The following is a 12,871-nucleotide window of genomic DNA, read 5'->3' as shown; positions in this document are numbered from 1 at the left end:
TTTTTTCCAAGTGGTTCGCAAAAATTTCGACAATCTCCTTGCTCTGTTTGATCCAAGTATTATTTTCCTTGATGGGTGGCATTTGGGTTGTTGGTCTATCTAGGTTTTTTGCAACTTTCCACAATGAGTAATCATTCTCCTTGTCAGGAGATAACGAGGATAAGAAGTGTTGCATTGTTTTATTTTTGTTTTCCTGTAATGCTTTTTTTAGCTGATTACTGATTTTGTTGAGTTTTGTTTTATCAGATGGAGCTCTGGTTGTTTGCCATCTCTTACGAGCCCTTCGTTTTTCTGCAAGTAGGAGTCTGATTTCTTGAGGATAATTACTGCTCCGCTTATTTTTGTTATTATAAATCATTTTAGGAGTGCTATACCAAGCTGCTTCTTGGATATTTTTGATCAGGTTATCTAACTCATCTTCAATTTCATTTTTAGATTTTAGCGAAACTTTTAGATCGACTTGTTCTTCCAGATGGCTTCTAAATTCGTTCCAATTAGTTTTGTGATTTGTCAGAGCTAATGGACCGTCTCTAACTATTATGGACTTACTAACAGTAAGAATTATTGCTGTATGGTCAGAAATTAGATCCTCACATTCCTCAATGAGCGTAAATCTTTCCGATAATCCCCTTAGAATGAAAAAATCAAGCAGATCTGGAATTCGATTACTATCTGTTGGCCAATATGTTGGTTTTCCCGTTGAAACGAATTTGCAGTTGTGATCTTTTCCTGCTTCATATAATGCTTTACCTTTTGGTGTTATTAGTCTGGATCCCCAGTTCACGTGCTTAGCGTTAAAGTCTCCTCTTTTAAGCGAATGAATCCTTATTGTCGTTACTTGCATAATTTCTAACTCTACTTTGTCTTCTTCGTTATGTTTAATATGACTCTTGATGAAAATTGCTGATCCCCCCTCAGCCTTACCGTTTGGATGGCATGATTTGTAGAAACTATAACCCCTTATATTGATATACGAGTTTCTAGGTAAGTGTGACTCAGATATTAAACAAATATCGATGTCGTGGTTTATTAATACTAATTCTAATTCGTGTTTGTGTTTCAGAACGCCATTTGCATTCCAGGTCAAAATTCTTAGATCTGGCATTATCTTATTTTGGCTTTAATTAGATTAATACTGTTCTCTAGCTTGTTTATTTTGTCAAACATATTCCTTTCAGCTTCTTTGTGCTCATCTAACTTAACCAATATTAATTCCAGAAGAGATTTCTCATTCGTATTATCTCTTCCAGGAAGGCTAACGTTATCTCTTGCAACGTGGGCATAGGTGTTTTTTGACATACATTTGATGATCTCGGGATTATTCACCAGATTAGTTGGGGTTTCATTATCTAATTTCTGATGCGTCTCCTTTGATCTTTTGGGCTGCTGCTTTGCTTTAATAGATTGATTCCTTCTTTTTTGGAACTCCTTGGCAATTTCACATCCCCGATAGTTAGCTGGATGTTTTCCATTGCAGTTAGCACATCTCGGTTCAATACTTTTGCTCATGTTACAGTGTGCTGTCATATGGCTACCGGCACATCTAACACATTTTGGAATTTTCTTACAATAGGATTTGGTGTGATTATAACTTTGGCACCGTTTGCATTGTGGTATATATGTAGAGTTCTTCTTTACGGGCTCGATTTTTACGACCATATTCAAAATAGTTTTTATGCTGTATATCTTCGTTATGTTTTCTTTATTGTCAAAAGAGAGTCTAAATAGAGGAAGCTTCTTTGTTGTAATACATTCTTTTCCCTTGTCATTCACGGTCTTCTCTTTTTTGAGGATATTAACGGCATTAATTATTTTAAACCCTTGCTGCTTAATATCAGATATGATATCCAAAATATCACAGGATCCGTGCAGACCTCTAGCTATGACATTTATTGGTCGGTCATTTTTATTTTCGTATGTAAACCACTGCACTTTTTCTTTTTCTAATTTACTAACCAGTGCCCTATAGGAATCTGAATTTTCTGTGTTAATTTTCCAAACATTATTTGCCAAGGAAACCATTTTATATTTCTTCGTTACAGAATGAACTAAATTTTGTAGAGACTTGAGATCGTTTATGCCCACAATGTTAATTGGAGGCGGTGGATGCTCTTTACTTCTTTTGTTACCTGCAGAGATTGGAGGTTGTACATTTTCTGTAGGAATGTTTTCAACTGTTGTTTTAGTTCCTGATGTTGTCGGAAGGCTATTTATATTTTCATTGTCTGTGCAATTTCCAGTTAGAACAACATTTTGATTAATTGGCACAGAAAGGTTTTCTATATCAGGAGAGCGTTTGGCTTTCCTTTTTTTAATAGGTCTTCTGGTGACTGCAACTCTTTCTTTCGAGTCGGAATCAGTTTCAAAATGAGTCAGTTCCGTAGAACTTGAACTATTCTTTCTTTCGTTCCTCAAGGTCTCCTTTAATGATGCATTTTCAGCTTTGAGTTCCTTAATTTCATTCTTGAGCTTTTCACAATACATCTCTATTTGAGCAAGTCTTGCATTTAAGTCATCATTTTCAGGATTATTGGTACACGAGTTATCTGCTTCATTGTTTCCCAAATCTTCCCCTTTGTTATTTGAATTATTTGGTGTAGCGTTCTGTACTATGATAGAAGCCTCATTTTTTTCAGAATTCCTAGCAGGGAGTGGTCTAACAATTTCAGGTGGAGTACGCTTAGTTAATGTACATTTAAAAAATATACCTGCATTTTTTGTTGCCGGAGTTTGTGCCGATACTTTTGGACCTGCCGACTTTGGAGTTGAATCAATTGGCAATAGTTGGCCCCCCCCAGAATCCGTGGGGCCGACCTCCGCAGAGGGTGGATTTACCATTTTACATGGTTTACCACCTGGGGTAAATAATCCAAGTGTTTTTTCCATTGCATTTTGATTTACGTGTAATCCTCGCCAGGAGCCCTTACAAGGTGCTATCAGCCGGGCCAGCTGAACCTTGGTTTGTTAACGAGGTTGTTACTCCCCCCCCTCCTCCTTTTGCATTCGGACTTGGGACCGACAATGGCGGAGTTTCCTTAAAAGTAAAGAGCTTTCTAATAAGTATTTTAGAGTTTGATATAAATATGGAGCTTTTTATTTTTGAATGGTTTTCATTTTGGTTTTCATATTTTATTGTTATCAATAAATTTTTTTATTTTAGTTTTGTTATTAATATCTGTATACATATGTACATAAAGTACATTTTTCAAGATAAGTTCAAATCAGTAGGTGCCTATTAAACTATCTGGATTGTTGATATCTTTGAAATTATACATACATATTATATATATACCTACCTATTTAATTTTACATATATCATACAAACTTGTATTATTTTTAATTATATTTTAGAACAAGTTTTTTTCATTGTTTTTTATTTTCGGTTTACGTGTAAAGCTACTCTTTACTAAATTTATGGTTTTAAGACACAAAGTTAGTTTCTCTAAATTTTACTTCTTTCATTTTGTAATTAAAATTGAAATGTATAATAAGGCTAGTCTTATACTCTGTTTGAGAACAATAGAAGCGGATATTATTTTTTTCAATTGTTATCACCAACATTCTCCGGATAGAAAAAAATGTCATACCTATAAATTTGTGTTTTTCCTACAGTAAACATTAATTAACTACCACATTCTAAATTATGTAGGTATACTTATTAACAAAATTATGATTCAAGCAAGATCAGTAAAATTTTTTTCTGTACTTATGATTCATAGATAATTGACTAATTGCAATAAAAATGTATAATAAATTTTATTAACTAAGAATCTAACTATATTATAATTTTAAAAAATTATTATAAAAAATTGTATAAATCTTATTTTAATTATAGAAAAATTAACTTTAAAATTTTCAAAAAATTATTATTAATCATTTAATAAATTGCTTAAAAAAAATATTATCAACACTTAATACAAAACGTAAAGTTGTCTATGTTTTACTTCCCAATGAATTCACTTCAGAAAATGGTATAGCATTCAATTCAGAATATTTCACAAAATCTTCTCCATAATTAATAATGATTTTTTGTAACATTTCAACATCTGCACCAGCATGATGAGATTTTTTCGGCTCATAGAAAATTCTTTTAAAAATTCCGGTTAGAGTGTAATAACCTTTCGGACTTCTTGGTATAGTTATTTTTTTGGGTGTCTCAGATGTTAAATCAGATTCTGGTGATTGTTTGAATAATTCCCTTTTAACTTTTTTGTCCCCTTTGTTTTGTGGTGAATTGTGGGAAATTTCACAATGATTTGATAAAATATCGTTGCGATTTTGTTTATTTTCCAAAAGTTCACTATAAGTATTCTCTTTTGCTTTATTTCCTTGCATTTTCGTAGGACGATGTGGTGTAGTTTCATTTATTTTTTGAATATCAAATTTTTCTTCTTTCAATGTGCTATTTATTTCGAATTGTTCTTTTAAGGAATTTTTTACTTCGTTATCCAATAATGCCTCTTCCAAACTTAAAAGTTTATCAGCTTCTTCCTTTTCTTTATTTTCTTCATCTATTTTTTTTGTGTGATCAATGTATGGGATAGCTTTGTAGGTATCAACACAATACACATTTTCTGGTAGGCTAAGATTGACTTTTTCGAACGCCTTTTTCAAAATTGGAAAATCAAATCTATCTCCATTATGTGCTACTAGGCAAATTGGCCCTTGTAGATGTTTAAAAAATCCTATTATTGTTTTGGCAGCATTTTCATCAAACGAATTTTCATGTTCTAACTGATAATTATCCAACCCTACAAATAATGTTATCTTTAGTAAAAATATTTTGATAATTCTTTAAGTAATTGAAATTTACCCGTTATTTTAGATGATTCGGGGTCAATTCTCATTCGCGGGTTAAATAGTAAAGATAAATTATTGATAATTCTTGGAGTTTCGCCGGTTTTGGATTTAACTATATCATCCCTTGATACTGTTGAAACGGCGAACTCAATTATATTTACTTTATTGAAATTCAAATGAGGTAAACCAGTTGTTTCAATATCAAAAACAGCATATGTTTTAAAATTATTTTTATTATTCATTTTATTCACATCCGATTAAAATAAGCATATAACATGCTTCGGTGAGTAATACAACAAGAATCGTCTAAAATTTATTTCATTAATAAGCAAACCTAAGTATTTCATTCACAAATTCGTTTATTTAAACAAAAATTTGACAATTCGCATTTGGATGGAACTTAATTGAGTACAACAAATTCGTTACTCCTTGACAACTAGTTGTTACTCCCGGGTTATTCTTAATCACAATCGTTTTCAATACTTTAAAAATTTATTTTGTTCTTTCTTTCAATTTTTGTAAATAAAAAGTTCTGAGGTTAGCTTTAAGATAACTCAATTAAAAAATAACTGAGTTATTTTTTGACCGCTTCAAAGTACACGTTAAAATTAATGCGTTCGTCAAAAACGCAAATATAATAACTGCTTAAGATAACTTAAGAGTTAAAATTTAGATAAAATTTAATAAAGTAAATTCGTGAATTGGCCTAATTTTAAAATCCCCATCGTTTGTTGTATTTACATAGCTATAAATTACATGGCACCTTTCTTATTCACTTTGTTTGACCCGTTGAATTGAAAATAAAAAATATTATATATTAAGTATTTTCTTTACACGTAAAATTTTTTATATTATCCAAATCTTAAATGTTTATTGCCATAATTAAGTTACTATTTCTATCAGGGCTGCGATAAATGCTACATTTTTTAATTAGATCATAAATATACTTCTTCTTTTCTTCTTTTTTAAAGCGTGAAATTTTAATTAAAGTTTAAAGTTCACTGTCAAAGTCAACATTTTATTTTAAAGAACACGTCACAAACATAATTTTTACATTTCTTAGATTTTGACAAGCTTCAATAATCTTATATGTCATCGAAAATTTGCATCATCTTACATAAACTTCTTAAATTTTATTTAAATGAAAGCTAATCGCATCTTCGATATAGATACGTTGTTGAAAAATCAAATGGTTATTTTATATATATATCTATGTTCTACATATAATTTGCCTTGATTATATACAACATTATTATCTGAAAAATCATAGTTAACTGCAAACGAATGTAAAAAGCCTAGAGTAAATGTAAGAATGTTTATATACGAAAAATTAAAAATATGATCCCGTTAAAATTAAGGAAAATATATGATCACGGATTTTCCAACCTAACTACTTAACGACCTGCCCAAGTTATTGACAATTGTCTGTACAAAATTATTATATTAATTGTTTTATATGACATTATTAGATTTGACATTTACAAAATAACGAATTACGAAATGTCCTACATAAACACTTGGTTAAATGATGTTGTTAAATGTCAAAACCAAATTGACTTGTTTAAGTGTTAACAAACTGTCAGTTATCCGGAGTATTTTATATTTTCATTTCGCAACTAAATTTAATATTATTATTATTATTATTTAAATTCGATTATATAAAGGACTATCCTTTTGTGTTGTTCGTTAAAAAACAATTTAACGAGGTTAAAACGAGAAGGTGCATTCAGTATGATATATTTTTTTTTATTAAATTCTTCATAACTTATAACCACAAATTTTAAGGATTACAATTGAGCAATATTACTTAAGATAACTTGTGATTATAAAATATTATGGCACATCGAATGTTAGCTTCAACAAAAGTTTTAGAACGTTGTGCAAGAAGATTATGGCAAACGCCGAACTTAACAAATAAGGTAAATAATATTTTAACATATTTAAATAGACATGATGCAATGTGGTGGAATTAATGTTAATTATAGTTTTATATATTATACATAGTTTTATATATTTGCAAATTCTTGGTATTTTTTTTCACAAATTTCAGCATTTAGCTGCTATTAATCAGATAACGGTAGATGATATTCTCAGTACACTCCGTTTATGGAGTGAAAAACCTCCTAAAGGATTCGAAAAATATTTTAGGTCCGGTTCTCCGAAAACGAAAGCGGAAACCGAGGATGCTTCTACAAAAAAATCACCTGAAAAAAGTCAACAAAGTCAATCTGATCCAAGTAAATCTGATTGGCATTTTGGAATGTTTGCGAACCAACCAAAAGCAAAACGGAGCGGAGGTGGAAGTGGTAGACCCATTGGCGGTGAGGATAACGATCGCGATAAATGGATGATGTTAGGGGCTGTAGGAGCCATTTTATCACTTGGAATTTGGGCTTTCTTTGAAATGGGATATAAAGAAATAGCGTGGAAAGAATTTGTTACTAAGTAATATATACATTTTTAAAAATACAATATAGTTCATTTTATAAAAAAGTTTATACTTATGTAAATATACGTTAATGTGCTAATAAAATTTTTTTTATATTTTTTAAGCTATCTTAATAAGGGAATTGTGGAAAAATTGGAAGTGGTTAATAAAAAATGGGTTAGAATACGATTATCTCCAGGAAATTCTGACTCATCAGGAATATTATGGTTTAACATAGGAAGTGTAGATTCATTTGAACGAAATTTAGAAAACGCTCAAATAGAATTGGGAATAGAACCAGTTAATTTTATTCCAGTGATATATAAAACTGAAGTTGAAGCATCAAACTTGACAGGATTACTTCCTACTTTACTAATAATAGGCTTTTTAGTATTTATGATGAGAAGATCTGCTGAAATGATGGGAGGTGGGCGTGGTGGTCGAAGGGGGGGTGGTTTGTTTGGAGGTGTAATGCAATCAACCGCAAAATTAATAAATTCCAATGAAATTGATGTCAGATTTAAGTATATATGTTCATTTTCTGAATTTTGGGACAACAATATTTTAATATTTTTATTTTAGAGATGTAGCTGGCTGTGAAGAAGCAAAAATTGAAATTATGGAGTTTGTAAATTTTTTGAAAAACCCTCAACAATATATAGATTTGGGAGCAAAAATTCCAAAGGGCGCTATGCTGACTGGCCCTCCAGGAACTGGTAAAACTCTTTTAGCAAAAGCTACTGCTGGAGAAGCGAATGTTCCATTCTTAAGTGTTTCTGGATCTGAGTTTTTGGAAATGTTCGTCGGTGTAGGTCCATCACGAGTTCGTGATATGTTTGCCTTAGCACGTAAAAATGCTCCTTGTATTTTATTCATTGATGAAATAGATGCAGTTGGTAGAAAGCGTGGCGGAAAAAGTTTTGGAGGACACTCTGAGCAAGAAAATACTTTAAATCAATTATTAGTAGAGATGGATGGTTTTAATACGACAACAAATGTAGTTGTTTTAGCAGCGACAAATCGAATTGACATTCTTGATAAAGCGTTATTACGACCAGGTCGATTTGACCGACAAATTTATGTACCAGTTCCAGACATAAAAGGGCGCGCTAGTATTTTTAAAGTTCATTTAGGAAATCTTAAAACTAATTTAGATAAAATAGATTTATCAAGGAAAATGGCCGCCTTAACACCGGGATTTACAGGAGCTGATATTGCAAATGTATGCAATGAAGCAGCTTTGATAGCTGCTAGAGATTCTAATGAATCTATCATAATGAAACATTTTGAACAAGCTATTGAACGTGTTATTGCTGGAATGGAAAAGAAAACAAATGTTTTAGCCCCTGACGAAAAACGAACTGTCGCTCATCATGAAGCTGGACATGCTGTTGCTGGATGGTTTTTGGAGTTTGCAGACCCTTTATTAAAAGTCTCTATTATACCTAGAGGAAAAGGGTTAGGATATGCACAATATTTACCAAAAGATCAATATTTACTATCGAAGGAGCAATTGTTTGATAGGATGTGCATGACATTGGGTGGACGAGTCGCAGAAGAAATATTTTTTAATAGAATAACAACTGGTGCCCAAGATGATTTAAAAAAAATTACAGACAGTGCCTATGCTCAAATTGTACGTTTTGGTATGAATGAAAAAGTTGGCAATGTTAGTTTTGACTCATCTAGTGGTGGTGATCCAATGTTTACTAAACCATATTCGGAAGAAACAGCTCAGTTGATTGATCAGGAAGTAAGATCCTTAATTAACAAAGCACTCGAAAGAACTAGAAATTTATTAACAAAGCATAAAGACGATGTAGCAAAAGTAGCTGAACGATTATTAAAAAATGAAGTATTAAGTCGCGATGATATGATCGAATTATTAGGTCCCAGACCGTTTAAAGAAAAATCAACATATGAAGAATTTGTTGAGGGTACTGGTTCCTTTGAAGAAGATACTTCATTACCAGAAGGTTTGAAAAACTGGAATAAAGAAAAGGAACCAAAAGGACCTTCACCGAGCGGGGGTGACACAAAACCTAAACCTGATAAGGCAGTAGTCTAGTCTGATAGAAAATTTTCTTTTGTTACTTATGTATAAATGTCCTTAATTCTTACTTAAATTAATTTGTCAAAATTTTAGTTTTCGTTAATTTTTTTTTTTTGAGATTTATATAACAGGATAATTTAATTTAATTTACAAATGCTACTTATTTTTGATGTAGGAACTTATCAATTGAAAATACTGTAACGAAATTTTTTTAAATTTTTGAGTAGAAGTAATAATGCGACATTTATACATAATTATGTATGTATGTATTTAAGTAGATATCATATTACATATTTGAATTGTTCCATTAATTTATCATTTAAAACGATCATTTTACAAATATATTGAGAAAACAAGCTTGTTCTAAATATAAAAAATAAAAAGTTTTGTACAAAAAAAATATCAAATAAAATCTGTTAATTAAATTTTTGTGATATGATTTTATAAATTGTTTATTGAATTTTTTGTACATTATAATATTGCAGGACTAGTTTTTGTATGCAATTTCCTTATGCAATTTTTAATTATGAATATCTTATAGAAAAAAAAACTTACCTGATTAATAGCGATATTATTGATAATCCTTAAGTTGGGAGTAGTTAAACTTGTGCAGAACAAGTAATTCAATTCATTCTCAACTGATGAGAATTTATTCTTATATTAAATTTTATTTACACTTGATAGTATTGAAAAGAATTAATATGGGTAGGTATAAGTACCTTCTTAGTAAAAACAATGTATAAATAGTAAAAAATTGTATATCTAAATAGCCATTATAAGTAGGTTACATTACAACCTACTTGAATTTTTCATTATTTTCACAATATTTAAGTGTTATAAAAAATTATTTTCTATTCTTTATCATTTTTAACACAATACTTAAATTAAGAAAAAATAAAAGTTTTTAACATAGCCGCACTCAATTTAAGCGTCAAATGCTAATTTTCAAGATTATCAATTAAAAAATTTTAACCGTTATAATAATATTAAAGCAAGTTCTCCACAATTTTATTGTACACTTACATAAGTATATAAAGTAAAAAAAATATTTAAAATAAGTAATATTTATTTGCACTATATAAAATACTAGTTTAATGTCATATATAAGTCATTTCAATACAATTTTAGAAAACCACTTCTTATTAAAAACCTTTTCCATTCATTACTTTTTAAAAGCCGCGAAAAACTAAATCCTTAACTGGCGTATTTTTGGTATTTCAATCGAAAAAGTGTTGCCGTTTCAATAGATTTCTGCGTTGACAAAATAATTAACGGAAATCGAAAAATTATGTGTACATTTAATCCATTATTAATTACATGAGGTATATAGTTACTTTAATATTAAAGTATTGTAGTTTTAGCTATACCTATATATGAATGTGTAAAATTTGGGTTCAAATTATCGCTATAACGATATTTTACTCTTCTCATTTTAAATAGGCAGAAAAGAGTCACTTTTTAATTTTTATAAAATCGATACAATCTATCGATACTAATTTGTTTTGCTTTCCCATCCCTAAACTGACCATGTGCGTTACGAAAATAAAGTAAATATTTGACATCTGACAGACTCAATAATATTATCATAATATTATAAATAAACAAACAGAAAGAATGGCAAAAAGGAAAGCTGAATTATTTGGTAAATTTATTTTAATTTAAATACAAGCATTTATTGTGAAAATTTGACAACCTATTTTTGAACATTTAATATTTAAGAGGAAACTAGTAGTTCAGGTGAAGAGGATCCTATAGTGGATGAAGATATATGTGCCAAAAATGATTTGGAAACACAATTTAGCAGTAAATATTGCATATCAAGTGAAGAAGCCGTGTCTTTAAAACATGTTTATGTTTTATCTTTAACTAGTAATGAGTAAGTACTTACCTATACAATATAAAATTCATGTTAATATTATGTAAAAAATTTTTTCATCAAATTTAAAATAAATTGCAGACAGTTTAATAGAATTGCTGCAGGAATGTCAAATGGTCAAGTTCATTTGTTTGATATCCAAACTGGAAGTCGACTGGATAGAATACATCCAATAACACCTTCAGCAAAATCATCTTCAATATGCGGTCTAAAATTTTTAAATGAGAATACTTTATTAGTTGGAAAGACTAGTGGTAAAATATTTCTATATGATATTCGGACTAATAAGAAAGTACAAACATTTGAAGGTAAGTTTACTTGGTTAAGCAAGTTCAATTTTTATAGAGATTTTTATGCTTTATCAAAATTATTGCTACATACTTCATAGGTAAGTAGCTACTAATATCCACTAATAAAATATAAATTTTTAGAAAAAAATGAGGATAGTCCAAAACCTATACTTTGTTTTGATTCAAATATTAATGAGCGAATTATATGTGCTGGAACAGAACAAGTACTGCGTGACAGTTATATACTATTTTTTGATATAAGACAAAATGATCTATTAGGAGCGTACTGGGAAAGCCATCAAGATGATATTACATCAGTAAAATTTCATCCAAAACAATCAGATTTATTAATATCCGGCTCAACGGATGGATTAATTAATATTTTTGACATATCACAAAAAGCTGAAGAAGATGCAATTCAAATGACTTTAAATACAGATAGTAGCGTTCATCGGTTAAATTGGTAAATTTGTTTTTAATTTGAGTTCTTTTAAATGCATAAACTTTTAAATCTTTTAGGCATAAAAATGTTTATGATAAAGACATTATTTCGTGCATAACTCATACAAATGATCTTCAATTATTTCAAGGCGACGAAGGTGATTTAATTTCTTCTTTTGATAGATCAAAAATAACTACAGCAATTAAGAGAAATTTTGAAGGTGATTGTTATTTGGTCAATTGTCATAGTATGGAAGACGATTCAATATTCATTTTAGCCGGATCAATTTTTAATAAAGGGTATTTTCATTTCATTAATATTATTTGAAATATCCTTGAAAAAAAAAAAATTTTATTTTTAGCAATGTTTTGAGATCTTTAAAAGTGCTTAATAAAAGTTTAGAACCTTTAGGTAATTTTGAAGAAAACAAGCAGATAGTTAGGGATAGTGTCTATAACAGTAAAGTAAGAAACAATAATAAACATATTTAGTTAAAAAGAAGTCATAAAATATTTTATAACTTTTAGTCTGGAATTATAGTGACTTCTGGAGAAAGCGGAATTGTGACAGTTTGGACGGAAGATAGTAAAAATCCAATTTCAAATTTGAAATCAAAAACTAAAAATCAGGATGAAGTAAAATCGTGTAAAAGAGGTCGACTCAATACGGAAGATGATTAATAAGAAAAAAATTATAATTTTGATTTAAGACAAACGTATTATAGAAATACATACATATGTATGTAATGATAGAATCACTATTTTGTATGTAATGATAGAAGAAAATTTATATTCGAATTTGACGCATATTGATTTATTCCAATTTGGAAATTAAAAATTTTTATAAATTTATTAATTATATTTTATTGATAATGGTACAATTGAAATTTTCTGTTGAATTTTATGAATATACTTAGTTTACTCTATTTAATATGCCAGAAACGAAAGAAAAATATTTAATTTCTCTTATTATACTTAACGCT

General features: G+C 29.5%; 3 protein-coding genes across 5 annotated transcripts; 2 read left to right on the top strand and 1 right to left on the bottom strand.

Annotated features, from left to right (window-relative positions):
* Positions 1–3,749: 3,749 nt before the first annotated feature.
* Positions 3,750–5,147, bottom strand: LOC129609314 (DNA polymerase III PolC-type-like). The gene is made up of 2 exons (XM_055521277.1): positions 4,814–5,147; positions 3,750–4,751 (listed from the first exon to the last, which is right to left on the bottom strand). Exons 1-2 carry the CDS (start codon positions 5,040–5,042, stop codon positions 3,934–3,936), a joined length of 1,047 nt encoding a protein of 348 aa, XP_055377252.1. The 5' UTR covers positions 5,043–5,147; the 3' UTR covers positions 3,750–3,933.
* A 1,231-nt stretch (positions 5,148–6,378) lies between these two features.
* Positions 6,379–9,642, top strand: LOC129609312 (AFG3-like protein 2). 3 transcript variants are annotated; one of them, XM_055521275.1, is made up of 5 exons: positions 6,379–6,520; positions 6,586–6,719; positions 6,851–7,245; positions 7,354–7,752; positions 7,811–9,642. In XM_055521275.1, the coding sequence occupies exons 2-5, from the start codon at positions 6,636–6,638 to the stop codon at positions 9,294–9,296; spliced, it is 2,364 nt and encodes a 787-aa protein (XP_055377250.1). In that variant the 5' UTR covers positions 6,379–6,520; positions 6,586–6,635; the 3' UTR covers positions 9,297–9,642. The 3 variants fall into 3 exon arrangements, with proteins under 3 accessions (XP_055377250.1, XP_055377248.1, XP_055377247.1); XM_055521273.1 differs by having other exon boundaries at positions 6,379–6,529; XM_055521272.1 differs by having other exon boundaries at positions 6,379–6,719.
* A 1,154-nt stretch (positions 9,643–10,796) lies between these two features.
* On the top strand, positions 10,797–12,817 carry LOC129609185 (WD repeat-containing protein 89). The gene is made up of 7 exons (XM_055521105.1): positions 10,797–10,923; positions 11,001–11,157; positions 11,239–11,465; positions 11,589–11,910; positions 11,967–12,188; positions 12,251–12,353; positions 12,417–12,817. The coding sequence occupies exons 1-7, from the start codon at positions 10,896–10,898 to the stop codon at positions 12,567–12,569; spliced, it is 1,212 nt and encodes a 403-aa protein (XP_055377080.1). The 5' UTR covers positions 10,797–10,895; the 3' UTR covers positions 12,570–12,817.
* The last annotated feature ends 54 nt before the right edge of the window (positions 12,818–12,871 follow it).

The sequence above is a fragment of the Condylostylus longicornis genome, unplaced genomic scaffold (genome assembly GCF_029603195.1).
Source record: "Condylostylus longicornis isolate FDR11 unplaced genomic scaffold, ASM2960319v2 ptg000038l, whole genome shotgun sequence".
In the NCBI taxonomy this organism is placed as follows: domain Eukaryota; kingdom Metazoa; phylum Arthropoda; class Insecta; order Diptera; family Dolichopodidae; genus Condylostylus; species Condylostylus longicornis.
The sequence above is the reverse complement of the archived record's forward strand: the minus strand, read 5'-3'. Positions and strand labels throughout refer to the sequence as shown.